General features: G+C 41.7%; 1 protein-coding gene across 4 annotated transcripts in view; it reads right to left on the reverse strand.

The window, feature by feature from the left end:
- Nucleotides 1-656: 656 nt before the first annotated feature.
- Nucleotides 657-16,794, reverse strand: part of rimbp2a (RIMS binding protein 2a) — a 67,328-nt gene continuing 51,190 nt past the window's right edge. For 2 of the 4 annotated variants that reach the window (XM_026174070.1, XM_026174068.1), the window contains 14 exons: nt 15,792-16,610; nt 15,549-15,572; nt 14,245-14,396; nt 12,715-13,488; nt 12,309-12,464; nt 11,877-12,023; nt 10,763-10,865; nt 10,225-10,353; nt 7,142-7,311; nt 6,810-6,978; nt 6,579-6,679; nt 6,229-6,300; nt 4,969-5,133; nt 657-1,361 (listed from right to left, as the gene is read on the reverse strand). In XM_026174070.1, the coding sequence (XP_026029855.1) occupies nt 1,134-1,361; nt 4,969-5,133; nt 6,229-6,300; nt 6,579-6,679; nt 6,810-6,978; nt 7,142-7,311; nt 10,225-10,353; nt 10,763-10,865; nt 11,877-12,023; nt 12,309-12,464; nt 12,715-13,488; nt 14,245-14,396; nt 15,549-15,572; nt 15,792-16,610 (3,209 nt within the window). In that variant the 3' untranslated portion in view covers nt 657-1,133. Of the gene's footprint in view, nt 1,362-4,968; nt 5,134-6,228; nt 6,301-6,578; nt 6,680-6,809; nt 6,979-7,141; nt 7,312-9,052; nt 10,083-10,224; nt 10,354-10,762; nt 10,866-11,876; nt 12,024-12,308; nt 12,465-12,714; nt 13,489-14,244; nt 14,397-15,548; nt 15,573-15,791; nt 16,611-16,794 lie in introns of those variants that run through there. The other 2 variants (XM_026174072.1, XM_026174071.1) reach the window with 2 other exon arrangements.

The following is a 16,794-nucleotide window of genomic DNA, read 5'->3' on the forward strand; positions in this document are numbered from 1 at the left end:
AGATAAAGCAAGTGAACAGCAAACATGAAAGGTGCAAAATATGAATGCATCGCATACATACATGTAGTATACACGCGCGCGCGCACACACACACAGGCACACAAAATATATCATTTACCAGTCGTCCGACAAAACACCCACCTTTGTGCAATAGGAAGATAAACACAAAATTTCGTCTTGAACTAGGCGTTTCATGACAGTTTGACAGCGATGACAACAAACATTACCGCTCTTTGTTTAATTCTCAAAAATGACAAAGCACAAGCGGCCCGTCATGAAAAAAAACCCTGGAGTTAAGTCAACCTTGCAATCAAACTAGGAATGTCGTGCTCATATTGTTTCATAAAGGCCACTGAGACAGCTAAACTTGCCTGGTGTTTCTGACGTTAATGCCCTGTTGCCAATCTGTTCTTCTCTTGCAAAGTCCTTTCATCTCAGAAAAAAAAAATCCTCTCTGCTGAATCACAGGTACAAGTGGAAATCTTATTCCCACATATGCTACCATCTCTCTATGATATTGCACTGAATAAAGGATTTTGTAATATTTTTTTTAGCAGCCAGCATTACTTCACACAATGCCTCAATAACAGTGTAGTCTTTTTGAGATTTTCTTGGAGGAGCATGGTGTCTGCTCCCTTGTAGTGACATCAATACTCCATTTTTTTTTTTTTAACATTTTATTTTATTATTTTTAATTTCTTTTGCTGAGAAAAGTCTTTTGGAAAGTTTTATAACCAGATGCTTTGATACCCTGCTTAAAAAATGTGCGAATTACTTTTGCCTAATGATAACAAAAATAGAAGAAATACATGTCATGAAAATCCTAGTTTGTTTTTGTTTTTTTTTTTAATCACCCCGTTGATTTAAAATACATCATAGTTACAAGATTTTGTGTCTGCAAGTGACCTCGCTCTTGATTTTGGCACTGCACTGTACATAATCGATTTGTGGCCACCTTTTTTTTTTTTTTTTTAATATATATATCACTGCACTGAAATAGGCTCAAGCAGTCAAGGAGACACAGCTCACATCCTCTCTGTCATGTGTTGTTAGATCAGAGTTGATTGTATGAATGCAATACACCGAGCCCAGCATGAGCACTTACTGTACATTAATTTTGTTTCTGTGTTCTTTTATTTCACAGGGGAGAGTTTCTTCAGGAGTTTCTTTCCCTTGGAAAGCAGTCCTTTCTTCTTCTTGTTTGCCAGATCTTGAGAGTCCCGGGGGTCCACTGGGACGTGGGGACCCCTTGTAGGGCTGAGGGGCCTCATGGTTCCAGGGAGGAGGGGGCGAACAATCGGGGACGGCGCCCGGACGGGTGTGGTGTCATTGTTGACGGCTTCGGTAGTTTCTGTGGTAGCCTGCGAAGAGAAGTGGTGGGGAGGTATGGAGGCATGGGGGCAGCATATTACAAATGAACCAACTCTTTCATACTGAAACTCTAAGCCTTTCCCTCTGCGTTTCCTCGGCTAAACGCTGTTTAAAAAAACACTTCATCTGCTTTAAGTTCGATCAGATTCCTTGAGTAACACAAAGAATGAAAATTAGCTCCCTTTCTAGCCTATTTCAGAAAAACAATTTTGTTTTTTAATAGATTTACAATAATGTCCCTCACTGTATTCATAATTTTCAGCTATTTTCCTTTTGACTTTTTTTTAATATGTTCAGAGCCAGATTTTCTTATACATTTTTAAAGTGGTCTCAATTGTTAGTTCTTCAGGCTTTCTAAAGCCCTTTTAAAGTTGTTTAGACATTGGCTGCTTTTTCCACTCATTTACAGTCCAGCCCTTGTACCTGACCATATTAGGTGTTATTTTCTTAAGCCACTTAACACTGACTCGTTAATCTTTCAAGCATAAATAACTCGAGGGATGAACCAGTTGTGAACTTAGCACTTTGACACTTCGAAAAAATACATAATTTGTTATTTCTTTTGTTGAATCCCGGTGAAAAAAAGCAAAAATAATACAGTTGACAGACATAAAACAATCTTTTTTTTTTTTTTTAACGAGAAGATCATTCCCTTTTGCTTTATAACTGCTGAAATAAATTTCCACTCTCCGCAGCCCTGAATTGAGTGACCGGAAGAAAAGAGATGGAAGGTGATTGCCAAAGAGCTACTAGCCAAAAAAATGGCATATCTCATGGAGTGTCCTTAAAGAAATCTGAAGTAAGTGGACAACTGGGGGACAAAAGAAGTGTCAGGCATAAAAAAAAAAAACTTTCTACAGCAGAGGAACAGTTTCTTAAATGCGTGTCTTTAAGAAAAAATCCACCAGAGACCTGAGAGATCCATCTACTGTTCACTGAAGCCTCATCAGATACTGTATCGCCTCAATGGAAGGGCAGCTGTCAAAAAGCCATTCTTAAGAAAGGGAAACGGGGAGTAAAGACTGAGGTATCCCATATTACACAAAAAGAACTGTACTGGAAATCAGAGGAAAAGGGTGTTGTGGTGCGATCCAAATTTGAAATTTATGTTTTAAGATGTTGTCATCAATGTGTACAGGGGAGACCAGGAAAGAGTCTGTGTCGATGACCATCTGTAAAGCAGAGAGGCTGCAACTCAACATTACTGAAGCTGTGTGGGTTCACATTAACACAGAATGTAACAAAAGGAAGCAAACATCCAAAGAAGAGCTTTAAATGTGCTTCAAGAAGCCTTTGAGAACTATTCCTAAAGATTACTTTGAAAATGACAAGAAAGCTTGGGTAAGAGATTTCAGGCTGTGTTGAAGAATAACGGCAGTCAGACCAAATGTTTAACTTTAAACCTCATTAGAATTATGCAAACTGCTTTCTCCTTTACATAGTTTATTTCCTTTGTTTGCAGATGTTTCAGTAAATCACTTCATATCCCATTTTCCTGGCAAAATATAAAGACTTTTGCACAGTACTGTAGTTTACATTATTGGTGGTTATATCTCAAAACCCCTGAAAACAAATTTATGAGGAATGAAAAAAAAAATCTTAATTTTGGGTGTTTTGGGTTCGATTATGTTTGATTGACAGCATGTAAATAACTCACTTGATGTGGCATGCTTCAGATTCAAGGATTCTTTCACAGATCAAAAGGTAACTAAAAAAAATAAAGGTTTCTAGTTCTATATGAAATATTCAGTGTTTATTTTCAGCAATTGATAATATTAACTCTTAATATAAAAGTTTAATATTTTCTATACTATTTTACATTATTATTTCTCTGGAGTAAAAACTGATATTTCAGAGTAAAGCCATCCAAACCTAGGTACTCTGCCTGTTAATCTGGATAAAACTGATAGTAAAGATGTTTTTACACACGAATACATGACTTCAGATAAAATTCTTCTTTTCCTTCAGAATTATTTTCACCTTAATCCTAACTGCCATTTAACATAGTCCCAACCTAAAAAAAAAAGTAATTTTTTGTGTTATTTAGGCTTGCTCTGTGTCCCTGTACATAATGCATGTCCTCATTAACTGAGTCCACAAACAGTTTAGGGTCTGCAAAACATTGTGTAATGCCTCGTCCACACTCTCTCACACACACAGAAATCAAACTGAGGAAGAAGCCATCAAATGCTGAGCACAACATCAGCACACCACAGAGCTGAAGAAGTCCATCATCAGTAGGCCATGAGGGAGTATACGGTACAGTCAGATACGGTACAACACCCAGGGACACAACTGTAGATACCAGGCTTCCCATCTAATGCAGCAGCTGCTATTTCGGATAAAGCTATCGTCCTATAATGAAATCTGAAATCTATTCCAAATTGTAACTATAACACCTACGGATGACAGAAGGGAAGCTACCCACTAATGTGAGTCAAATATTTTAGTGAGTCACTTAACAGAGAGCTAAAAATCAAACAAAGAGACAAATCTGCCTGATTCGAATCATGAAACAAGTCAATGACTTGAAAAGCGCCTCCGTAATATTGCATGGCATTTAAACAGCTTCTGCTGCAACAAGCTGTGTGCATTAGCACAGCGAGTCTGGTATCTCAAGTTGCCAACTTACTGTACAAGGCAGACAGAGCCATTTATGGTGTGAAATGAACAATCTTCCTCTGCTTGTTTGTTTTGTTTTGCCAAGCGGGTGAGGAAAAACAAAAAAGAAATCAGATGTGGCAGCACTGTCACTGTCGGTAAAACCCACACCACTATGACAACTGAAAACAACAACACCACCAACAACACACATGAACACAGAGCATGAATGTTTTTAATATCCAATTGCTTTCTTTTTATTGTTCCATTGTAACAACAGTACAGTATGGACGTCTCAGTGCTGCGGTTAGTTTTTTTTTTGTTTTTTTTGTCTCTCGAGCTCAGAGCAAACATGGCATATCCACTGTCACCAGGGCTGAAAAATAGATCTGATGTGTGTGCAGTATACATAAAGAAACAAAGCCTCTTCAAGGAAATACAGCAGTCGAGCCAAGAAAGTTGCTAGAAAATGTATCAAGTTTGAAAAAGGCATGCTTTTGTCTTTTTGTTCTCAATATAATTTCTTTCAGTGTCATTGGGTAGCAATTGTTATGTGTTAATAAAGCACTTAATATATTTATCTTTAATAATACAATACATAACCACAATTTGATTTTGTGTTTCAGTGCAAAGAGGCCCCAAATTATCTTGTGTAAAGAATGAGCCTTTTTCAAGTCCTCCCTTAACCAGTGTTACATGCATATACCACCTGCAGAGCTCCCACAGTCTATCCTCTCTGTCCATGTCAGGCTTTGCTTCTTCCTTTCTCTGAGACTCAGAAAGGTGTTAACACTGGATTTTGTCCCCTTTCCCCCCTCCAAAGGGTGAAGGGTGGAGAGGGAGTTGTTAGTCTGTATAGAGTCACCACTGTCACCACATGGACAAACACACACAATGAACAGCACACAGACGGCAAGTGGAGGAAGCGAGAGACGAAAATCAAGAGAGGACGTATGGACACAGGGCCTAGCGCTGAGAGCGGCGATGATGATGTACCCGTTTGCTCTCTGAGACGGCGGGGATGGAGTTGGCAGGAGGCCGGTTGGCGGGCTCTTCCTGGGGGTAGTGGGATGGAGTATCCGTCAGATAAACCTCCACGTCATCAGGCACTTCTTCCAGGAAGTTAGAGGGAACCAAACCGCGGTGGCCATTGATCTCACCCTGTGGAAAGAAATGAAGAGAGGTGAGAAGGCATAAACTTCACTGGCAGAATACCAACTCATAAGATTATGCTATGTCTGCACAGCTGCCACAGTTAACTGAACATAATGTAATCCATTCTGTGGACCAAACACATCTAATACATTTACATCACATATGTCAGGCCTCCAATTGATCTGAATCATGTCTCTCTCATCTTCCTACCCATCTGTTTCAAGTACACTCACCGGCCACTTTGTTAGCTACTCATGTTTAACTGCTTGTCAATGCAAATATCTAACTGGCAGCAACTGAGTTCATTTAGGAATGTAGATGTGACCAAGATGATACGCTAAAGTTCAGAGCATCAGAAAGGAGATTTTAGTGACTTTGAATGTGGGATGGTTGCTGAAGCCAGATGGGCTGGTCTGAGTATTTCATAAACTGCTGATTTACGACAACCATCTCTAGAGTTTACAGAGAATGTTCCCACAGAGAGAAAATGTCCAGCGAGAGCCAGTTCTCTGTGAAAAAAAGAAGAAAAAAGCCTTTTTGATGCCAGAGATCAGAGAAAAAATTGCCAGACTGCTTCAAACAGACATACAATAGTAACTCACATAGCCATTGATTAGAACCAAGGTATACAGTACAGTACAACATAAGGTGGTCAGCTTTAAATTTAAATGTATTTTCATGTTTTACAGATTTTCTTACTGCTTCCTCGCTTGATTTTAAACGAGTCTGATGTTCCTGCAGTAGAGCGCAACATGTTAAAATTAGCAGATGGGCTACAGCAGCAGAAGACCACACCAGATGACAGGCCCAGAACCACTAAGCTTCAAGCAGAAGAGGCATCTATTAAGAGTGATCTATTAATCGCAAGGTTATTGGTTCGATCCCTTCTTCTCCAGTTAGCAAGCCAAAATATCCGCGCATACGATGCTGAACCCCAAGTGGCTGCCCGATGTAAATGTTAGATAGAAAGCACTTAGATCTATGACTGTGTGAATGAGACCTGGTGAAGCACTTCGAGTAGTTTAATCAAAAATGGTGCCTAATACAAATTTTGAGGAGTTCTCTCGAGGAGAAACCCCAAAAACATGGACAAGCACTCACATAATAGAAACCATCTTCGTCAATGTCACCAAACACAGCAATGATGTCACCAGCGCAAAATGTGAGTTCAGCCTATTAGAGAGATAGAGAGAAAGGGATACACAAATAATACAAAGTAAAATCCTGTTTTTGTTCCAGTTTATTTAAACAGACTGAATTAAGGAGTACAAAAGTGCTATTTTTGGACAATCTTTGTGGTTTTGTGTAACAATCACATTTCTATGTATTTGTGAACCAAATTATGCACATATAAAAGTGTTTAGGTGTGTTGTAGTAGCTGGTTAGATATTTGTGCGTTACACTATAAACACTTAAGCATTGAGCAGTTTGTCCTTTACAGCAAACAATACCTCAACATCAACATTAGGAGAGCTCTCCCTGGGGTCGTAGTCGTACAGAGCCACCATCCTCCTGGAGGCCTGATCTCGACGCAGGCCTCTTCTGTTTTGCTCTGAAGGTAATTGTAAACGGCATTTTAACAGGAAGCGTCCCGTTACATGCTTTCTCTCACAATATCTAACCATTTTTTTTAAAGCTGTACATGGTTGTTATTTGTGAGGGTGTGTATGCTCTTGTGGTACCTATTCTATCCACAGGTGTGCTGAGCGGCAGAAAGCCCTGTTTGATGAGCTGGTCCATGGTGTCCTCATCGTCTGCTCGTATCTCTGACACCATGTTACAGGGGATCAGACCCATCCTGCCCTTCACTTCACCTCTGTAAAACCCATCAGTATCTTTATCCCCATACACCTGGTAGATAAGAAAGAGCAATGTTTAAAGCTCATGCTACTACTACTTTCTTTATCCATTTGACATTTATGCTTGGTTTAATAGTTTACCTAACAGTATGAATTCACCTTAAAAAAAAAAGAAAAGAAAGAATGCATTACATGAAAGCACTTGAAACTCCCACCCTAATGATCTGCCCCTCTTTGAAGGGCAGCTCTTCATCAGCAGCATCCGGGTTCGGAGACATGGACAGAGGATCGTAGTCAAAGAGAGCCACAAAGATCCTAAAGGGCTCCTCTGGCTCCGACTCATCATAGTACGTGGGAGAGCGGCGATCCCGATCCCTGTAGCCATCTTCAGCACATAAAACAAAAAGTAAAATCCCATTATCCAACCTCACCAACCAATAGACTTACAGAAATGTGGATAAAGTACTGCATTTTTCAGACCATAAGGCGCACTGGATTTTAAGGCGCACTGTCGATGAAGGAGTCTGCTTTCATACATAAGGGGCACCGGATTATAAGGCGCATTAAGCGAAACAAAGCAGTCAGATAAGTCCAGTGTTGTCCAGTGTGCCTATTTCGGGTCACTTTTGCCGGTCCCAAGTCTGTGTAAAGGAGGAGGGTTGGAATTATTGAAAACAATAATAAGAGAATATTTTTAGGGTTCTTGGGGGGGGGGGGGTTACTCACTTTATGTGTCTTCCACAATGTTATTTCTCTTTCCTACAGTGTCTGTTACAATTAAATAGGCAGGATAAATTGTGCAAATTAGGCGATGACGTCATTTAGCGACTTTTAGGATAGCCAATAGCAATTTTCCTTACTGAGGAGTTGGCTACACTGGATAAGTCAAACTCAACTCAATGTTGTCGCAGTATATTCATGACTAACCTCCTATTGTGGATAGATTTTCTTAGTTGTTCTCCTGACTGAAGTTTGGTCCGTTTCCAGCGTCCTGTCATGTGATTGCATTTGTCCCTAACCATCTGGAATCTTGCCTTAACTTTTATAGAGCCAGTTCACTGTTGTTATGTTATGCTAGCATAGCTGTGTTGCTAGCAATCACGTAGCACATCACTATATACCAGCTAGTCCAACTTCACTGCTGTTTAGTTTTCTGTCTTCATTTATGTTGGAAGTGATAGCAAAGCTGTACATTTTAATTTTTTCAGAAATCTCTCAGTCAGAACATGCTATATCATCTTTAGGTGGAAACTAGCGAGCTAACTTCCTGCTAACATCCCACTCAGTTAAATTTAATACATTCTGTTTGCATGGATGCCTGGAGTTAAACTTAATTGTTACACCTGGTAAAGCAGCAATGCTGATCATTTTATTAAAGTTTAACTCTCAGTGATGCCGCAGTGTTAGTTTGACTTTGAGACATGAAGAGAACTGAGTTTTGAACCCAGATTACTCCGCGAGGCTCCTAACTATAGTAGCCGTAATGCTCCAACAATCCATCAAGCAGTACGGCTTCATAGCTTACCAAAGTCGTACTAAAACATTTGACAGCTTTTTCAGCGCTGTTTACCACATAAAATCGCATCGAGGTCAGTAAGCACAACCAGAATTCATACATAAGTCGCACTGTCGATTTTTGAGAAAATGAAAGAATTTTAAGTGCGCCTTATAGTGCGGAAAATACAGTAGATGACTGTACATTAACTTTACTTTGTGTTATAAAATGTCGTAAAGTGTGGCTTTTCTATTACTGTGAAGTAAACATGTGAAGTAAAGCTTTAACAGCCGGTGATTTTAAATCACTTCCACATTAAAAATTATTCACAAAACTTATTGCTGCATACAGTGAACGCCACTTCTGTGATAAGCAAGTCTGTGATGCCGTGCTTCCGGTCACAAGAAATCAATGAGAGGATCCTGATAAGTCTTATTGATTTGACCATTCAGTATTTGCATGACAGATTTCACTTTCCGTATCAGGCCATGATTGTGCTTCTAACCATGCAGGAAGAAATCTGTGACCCAGTGAACTATTTTCTGCAGCACGCACACATGCATCCACAAATACACACATGCTACGTGTGTTTTAATTACTTTATTTATTTTATAGTATGTTTTTTTTTTTTATGTTTGAATTTGTACATGGTGTCATGCATGAAAAAAAAATAACTTTTTGATGTAAAACCTCATGAACTGTCAGGAAAATGCACAAACTATAAGCACACTGCATTAATAATGCAACAACTCAGTTATTGCAGTCATTATGAATCGTTAATCATGTTCATGTGTACTACAGTTTAGTCCCTTCTATGAGCTGCAGACGTAAGAAACTAAGCATAACAGCAGTGAATCTGTCAAAATGTTGTGTTAGTGGTTAATTAAGCAAAACTTCTTCATGACGTTACTGATACGCTGATAGTTCATAATGCTTCACATCAGTCAATTAGTACTTCTTCATACATAAAATCATGTAAGCATTCATAATAATTTGTGTGCCCTTTCCATTAATGGTCATCAAAGACTAACCATGGTGCAATACATAGACAAATCGTGATTTATGTGCATGACAACATCCGCGACAAACAAGACCCTGACATGCATGCTAAAGCCTTAGAGAAGAAAAAAGGAAAAAAAAAAAAAAAACACCTGAGAAACAAACAATCTAAAACAACCACACTGTGCCAACCCTCAAGGCAAGAAGAGGTCTCAAGAAGAGGTCTCAAGCTGAGGCGGCAGTGTTGTTGTGAAGACCTGTGCATGTTTTTTGATTCGCTACGATAACACTGGGAAAATGCACCACCTAGCAAACACTATATGGCCAGTGCTTGAAAATACAAGCTTACAATATAAAAGAAAGCTAACATCTCAAACTCAGACATCTAAAGAAACAAGAAGCAATGCCAATGTGGTCATTCTTTAGTGCCTACCACTGTCATATCTTTTGAGTTTCATGCATGACTGGTGTAGTGGGTGTGGTTGTATCACAAAGGGAAGGGTTTTAGCAGGCGTCTGGAGTTCAGTGCAGTGTTGTGAGGCATTCCCTAAACAGTCAGTCAATCATTTATCATCTGCAACTGTGGAAATGTTGATCCTGGACCCAAAGCATGGTTTGCCAATGGGTCCACCATTTCAGTGCATTGCGGTCATGCTGTTCAACTGTAAGCATAATAACAATAACTATTATTTTTGAAGACAAAACATTTGCAAGTGTCCACAGCTATTTATTGCAATTTGCCAGGTGCTGGTGGCACTTTTGTTGCCATGCTGTGGTGGTAAAAACAGGACTGCAGGCACATACCATGGGGAGACCTGGTGCCGCCCATGTGCCTGCGGGATGACCAGGTCCTGTGTCGAGCTACTCTGCCATAGTAAACATCCTCGGTGATGGGAGAGAGGTTTCCCTCACTGTTATTCTCAGAGGTTACCTCTACAGAAAATACCAGTTAGAAGGTGATGAGGTTACAAATCAAAGCTCTACTTTCTCCTCCCAATATGTTAAGTGAAGATTTGCGTTGCCTCCTAAAACAGGTGATAACAAATTTTCAGTTATATATTTCTAGCCGTCGTCACTGTAGATTAACTTATCACTCTGTGCTGCAACAGTGCAAAGCGGTTTAATCATCATCATCATCATCATCATCATCATCTCCATCTCTGGAAGATCAAAGTCAAGGTACTGAAAGGGATGAGCATGGTTCGCAGACACAAAGGTGATCTGGAGACAAAGACTTCATGAGCTTCTTGGTATTTAAAAGAAAAAAGAAAAGAAAAAAGGAGCAAATGCGACTGCACTAAGGGACAGAGAACCTAAAATATAGCCATCTGCCCATACTGACCAATGGAGGGGACCATTAGGGGTCGTCTCTGAGGCTGGGGACCGCCGTGATGCGCTCGTCTCCCACTATCCCGATCATGGCGGCCTCCAACAGGGGTTGTTGTCTGAAATATACACAAACATAGAAAGCATCCGCAGACAAAGCATTCATGTGTCATGTGTTGTCACAGAACCGTGAACATACCCGTAAACAGCGTGTGAAAAAGTGCATGTCGAACATACTTGTACAAACTGTATGTAAACAAAATCATGCAGTACTCACAGGCAAGCACTGAAACATAGACGCACACACGTAGACTCACATTCAGACACACACACACACACACACACACAAGCCCATGGGAAATATTTCCATTCCAAAATTAAGAAATAACTAGTATCGCTCTACCCATCTACTAAAAAAGAAAGGCAAAGATATTTGTCAGTGCAGCCTAGGCTACACCCCTCAGCTATATGTCTCCCTTTGTCATGATAATCTTTTCAACCCAGTCTCACCCTTTAGCTCTCCAAGTTCTTTCCTCTGTGTTTTAATCAAATCCAGTCTATCCCCGTTTCACTGCAAAGCACCCAAACACAGAAAGAAACTATCCCTTTCTGTGTTTCTGAGAAATTAAAGGAGCTTTTTGGCAGCAGCAAATGGAGTCTTTGGTCCAGACTTTGAAGATTGCATTTTTCTACACTGACATGTTTGTTCACTGAAGTAAAATAACCTTCTGTAGTTTCTGCGATGACATGCTTTAAAAAAGTGGCAAAAAAAAAGTCACGTGTTTATGAAAGCAGCAACAGCGGTGCCTGAAAGCATCTAAAACCCAGTCTACATCTATCTGTGTCTCTCTTATATATATTTGAATCTTTCCGCACTATTGAGAAAGATAGTGCGGAAAGATTCAAACCCGACAGCTTTCATCATCTCTGTCTATGGTACTGAAATAGTCAAACCCACTGCATCTGCCCTTCTATCCATGGGCTTTTTCTTTCTGTATAAAATTTGAATTAAACTCAGCACACACACTAATGACACATATCAAAAGCAAGGCAGCAGTCTCAACTGAAGTATCTGTGCCTGTGCAGTTCACTTAATAATAATTTGCTTGGATAAGTGCAAAGAACTGCACCTTGGGTGTGTTGTGCGAGTTGCGTCGACGTCCCTCTTCCAGCTTCATCTCAGAGTACAGTTCCTCCTCATCCTCTTCCATGATGTCAGACAGGTCAGAGCCCCGGCTGCTTTCGCTGTGATAATCTTCATTGTGACTATAGTGAGGCTTTTGGTAGTTACACACACAAACGAACAGACGCGATTAAGTCCGCATACAAACATACATACATGCACACACCAAACACACATGGATAAGGCCAGCACGCCCACGTGAACACACATAAAGACACGGGTTAAGGAGTGTGTACACATGCAACCACCTCAGACGCACATGCACACACACACGTCCAGATGCACACATGTGAGGAGGTTTTTCCACTGAAACACACGTTAGGTGCTTGAGCTCAGAAGTGTGATAAGCAAAGTGTGTCGCTTATCACACGGGTCTTACCGGCCTCCCCAGCTCAGAGCCTCTGAGGAACTCGTCAACCGAGGGTCCTCTCCGTCGACCGCGAGCAAACCCTTCCTCGTCTTCCTCTTCCTCATCAGAGTGATGCTGGTGAAATGAATGACCCTGTTCTCCATATCTGCCCTGCCTTCTGTCACCCTGAAAACATGTGTGTGTAAATAGGAATGGAACAGTGTTAACGGTGTCTTTAGGTTTTATTATAGTAACAATCACAGAAAGCTCAATATTCTTTTATGTTTAGCAACTTGTGACACTTCCCTTCTTCAGCTACTCTAAATTCAAATTAAAGCAACAGTTTAATCTCAGTGACTTGTGCTAAAATATATAACATCATTTTCATTAAGCATCTAGAGTGTTGTGTGAGCCAGCATTTCCATTTTCACCAGACCTTTCCACTTTCTGCTGCCACCCTCTGAGCTGCTTCTCGAGCAATAGCTTTGGCCACAGTGTCTGGGATAAGCGTGCCTCTGGGCTGAGGAAGAATCCTCTGGGGTGAGGGAGACCGTGGATTGGCAGGTGATGGGGCTTCAAGGGTGTGGCCTTGCATGGGCACTGGAGGCTGGACAGAAGGAGAGCGTGTAGGATCCCAGCCAGGTTGGCCAGGTAGAATAGCTCCCCCGTGATGGGCCGCATGGTCTTTGGCATCCAGGTCTCTGGCACTTACTGGTCTCAGAGGTATAAGGTGGGGTTGGGGGTGGGGCAGCAGAGGCAGTTGGTGCTGTGGCCTGGGACCTTGGTGGGGTGGACGAGGCTGAAGATGTAAGGGCTGCGGATGGGGATGGGGAGGACGAAGCTGGGGTTGCGGGGGTCCACCTTGATGGGGGAGTCTGGGATGGGGTTGAGCATGGGGAGGACGGGGCGGCAGTTGTTGTCCATGTGGTGGAGCGGGAAGTTGGGGTGTGGGATGAGGAAGGTGAGGGGATTGGAGGAGAGGTTGAGTATGGGGGTGTGGAGGGGGGCCCGTGTGAGGATGCACTGGTGGTGGCAGGGGAAGCGGAGGTAGAGGCACAAGCAGGTTGTTTGGAATGACAGCAACTTGAGAGTCCTGGGATTCTCCCTGGACCGACAGTGTCCTAACGATGACCTCCCTGGCCTCGAGGCATTGAATCCTTGTCAGTTCAACCGTAACATAGTCTGCCATAGGGAACAGCACCTCAGCTATCTAGAGCCAGAAAAAAATAAATAAATGTTAACATAAACAGTGGCTGCAGTTTCATTTGAACAACAACTAAAACATTATCAGTATCAGAGTCAATACATCCAAAACAAAAATGGACAAATCCAGCTGCTGAAATTTGATTAGCCCCCTGCACTTTTTAGTGCCAAATAAGTGATTTCACTGAACTAACAAAAATACCTCTTTAATTTGATTTATTATGGTGGGAAAAAAATGCTCTTAAGATTTCCACCTGCAGGGGCAGCTCAAAAACAGGTTTCTGCCCAGTGTGGCTGAATGTTGATTTTCCCTTTCAGGTTTACTGTGATGATTTACTTTAGCAGTCACCAGAGGGAGCGAGAGACCTTTCCAAGACCCAGACCTGCACCGCACGTTAATTACAAGTAGGTGGCATTGCTGAGTGAACTGATGGTAATGATGACATAATGCCACGCTGAAAGGCAGACGCTGTTAATGTCCCATCTGTGGTGTATATTCTCATGTTTTGACTGGATTACGCATGATTAAACATTTCACAGTGTTGTAAATACTGTACAGCATGTAGACCTTAGGAATATACATCCCATATGCTTAGGATTTAGCCACAAACTACTGTAGTTTCTCATAACAGAACACAATACATCATGAGCAATGCCTTTAAATCAAGATGAGCTCTGTGTGATCACTCATATCCTTTTAAAAAGAATGATATATAAAAAGTAAACTAGTCCAGGCAGGCGAGACCTAGACATGCTAACTCACCCTCTGCCCTTTAGTGCAGACTGCGTAACCAATGACATTTGCCCCATTGGATGTGCCTGTGGGAGAGATGTTGGGGGGCTTCCAGCAGACCTGCAGGACCCCTGGAGCCTGCCCACAGAGCACCTGAACATCCTGGGGTGGCAGCGGAGGCCCTGGGAGGTAACCAATCCAGTGTGTAAGAAAAATAATCTCTTACGGTTTACTGATTTAGTACATGTAGGATACAAACAAGAGGGGGAATGATGTGAAGCATTCATTAGATGCACAAATACGTGTACACACACACACACACACACACACACACACACACACACACACACACACACACACACACACAGACCACCATGCACAGAAATGCCCAGACACAAAGGAGGAAATGAGGACGTGAGGTTGGGGTGGGGGGGGGGGGGGTTATAATTTGACTTGCATATCTAAATTTATGAAATTACATAACAGCTTATTTGTATTTTGCAGAGATACACAGTTCATGCGGGCTACTTGATAGCATGACATTGCTGGTGGGAAACATTCACAAAACACTTCGTGTTGTGTTTAGACAATGTCATTTAAGTGTATGGTGAGTTTTTGCACAACACTAATATTTCCTAACCCAAGATGATTGTCAGATAAATCAAAATGAAATTTTTATTTTTATTTTTATATACAGACCTATATTTTTAGGTCTGTATTCCTTATATATGCTATTCTACTATAACCATTCAGTAATCTTTGGAAGAGATGAAAACTTTAAGGGTTGCCCCGAGATATACACTGCTGTCTCCACATGCAGAGAGCCTGATTAGAGCTCAGCATTTCTTTTTTCTGATCTCTTTGAAACATGCACAACTGCATTCGAGCAGAAGCAAATGCACACTGATAGAAAATGGTCATTTCAGTGAGCAGTGGAGGGGCACCGCTTTATATAGAACTGGCTATGTCAGGCTAGGCTATAGGCTGAGGAAATGACTCATCGTAATTATTGATCATATCTCATGCTGCTCTGGTATTCTCTAATTAGTGAAGTGCACTGTGCAGCAAACTTGGGCAAAATTGCATACAAATTTGGTTTCGAACAACAAATTGTGCATTTTCAAAGGACATGTAATGACAGACTTGTTTTTAAAAGGTTTTCAATCTCAGAACCAGAATAAGATGCCATTTTGCCCACATTTCATAATAAACTGCATATGCTGAACAACATGGCACAGTCATCCTCCCTGCAAAATGTGTCAGAGCACTAATGACATCCATTAGGTTTAGTGCTTGAATATATGGGAAACCAACCCCTCAAGCTTTGTTCTGACCTGTTCTGCAAAATGGTGTTGGACCTAGACAAAATACAATACACAACAACGACATGGTAAAGAAATGTGACGCTATACTATTCTAGAGCAGAGTACAATAACATTAGAATTCATATTACAGTACATGATCTTGCATATGAGAGTTAAACTAAGATTCTTAGAAGCATGTGAAAGTAATCGCCAGCTATTAAGCTGTGCATTATTGATACAGTATCTCTGTGGATAATAATAAACCTTTCTGACCTGCTGCCTGAGTGCAAAACTCCACGCCGGCTTCCTTCCTCTCTCTCTGCTCCAGCGGCAGTTGCCACGGCACCTGGTGGGGCTGCGCCACCACCGTCACTTTGTAAACTGTCAGGGGCTTCAGGTTGTGGAACCGTAGTCTATACCTTCCCGGTTTTACCGCTGCGTGCTCTACCCCGTCTAAGAACACAGTGTGAGCATAGTTGCTGTTGCTAGGCAACCAAGAGAGCTCGGCAGTGTCACGCTGAATGTCATCGACGCGCAGACCGCACGGCGCCACCACCACATTGGCTCCCACTAGCAAGGTGCAGCGCAGCTCATCTGACAAGCCCCGGTCCGTGACACTCTGCACTGACACACGGTGGACGCAGCCGTCCAGGTCCAGCTTCTCCAGCAAACACTTGGTCCGACCACCGTATGGTATATTGGCACGAAGCTCCCCATCTACTAACACATTGTAGCTAGAGATGTTCCCCCAGCCCAAAGGCACTAGTGGAGGCTCCCAGGCCACGATGACACTCCGTGCCAGCTGCTTGATCAAGGTGATCTTTCTGGGGTAAGGCACAACGTCTTCCGCCAGGTCCTCAGGATCCAAGGCCCCACCTGTCCCATTGCTACAGGGAACCAAAGCGTTTGCTGAGCTCAGAAGGCCATCCTGGGAGGCACCTCCATCCACAGCCATCAAGGCTAGGGATGTGTGCTCAAGTGAGCTGAGATCTTCCCCTGCGTCTCCAGCCTGAATGCCTGGTTTTTCTTTGTCCTGGACAAACTCCACAAAGTTGGAAGGAACAAGTCCTCTTTGGCCATCCAGCAGCTCCCCTGTCAAGCATAAACAAGTACAGACACAAAGGTAGAAAATAACAGAAATATGTTATTCATTTTTTAAATTGATATTTCTAGTTAAAAAGAATAAAAGTAGATAACAGAAAATCCTGCTACTATTTAATAAATGTCTCTTTAGGAAAAACTTTCTGTTTTGATGCCACCTGTAAGTGTTAAAATT

Source organism: Astatotilapia calliptera, chromosome 7 (assembly GCF_900246225.1).
Source record: "Astatotilapia calliptera chromosome 7, fAstCal1.2, whole genome shotgun sequence".
Classification (NCBI taxonomy): Eukaryota; Metazoa; Chordata; class Actinopteri; order Cichliformes; family Cichlidae; genus Astatotilapia; species Astatotilapia calliptera.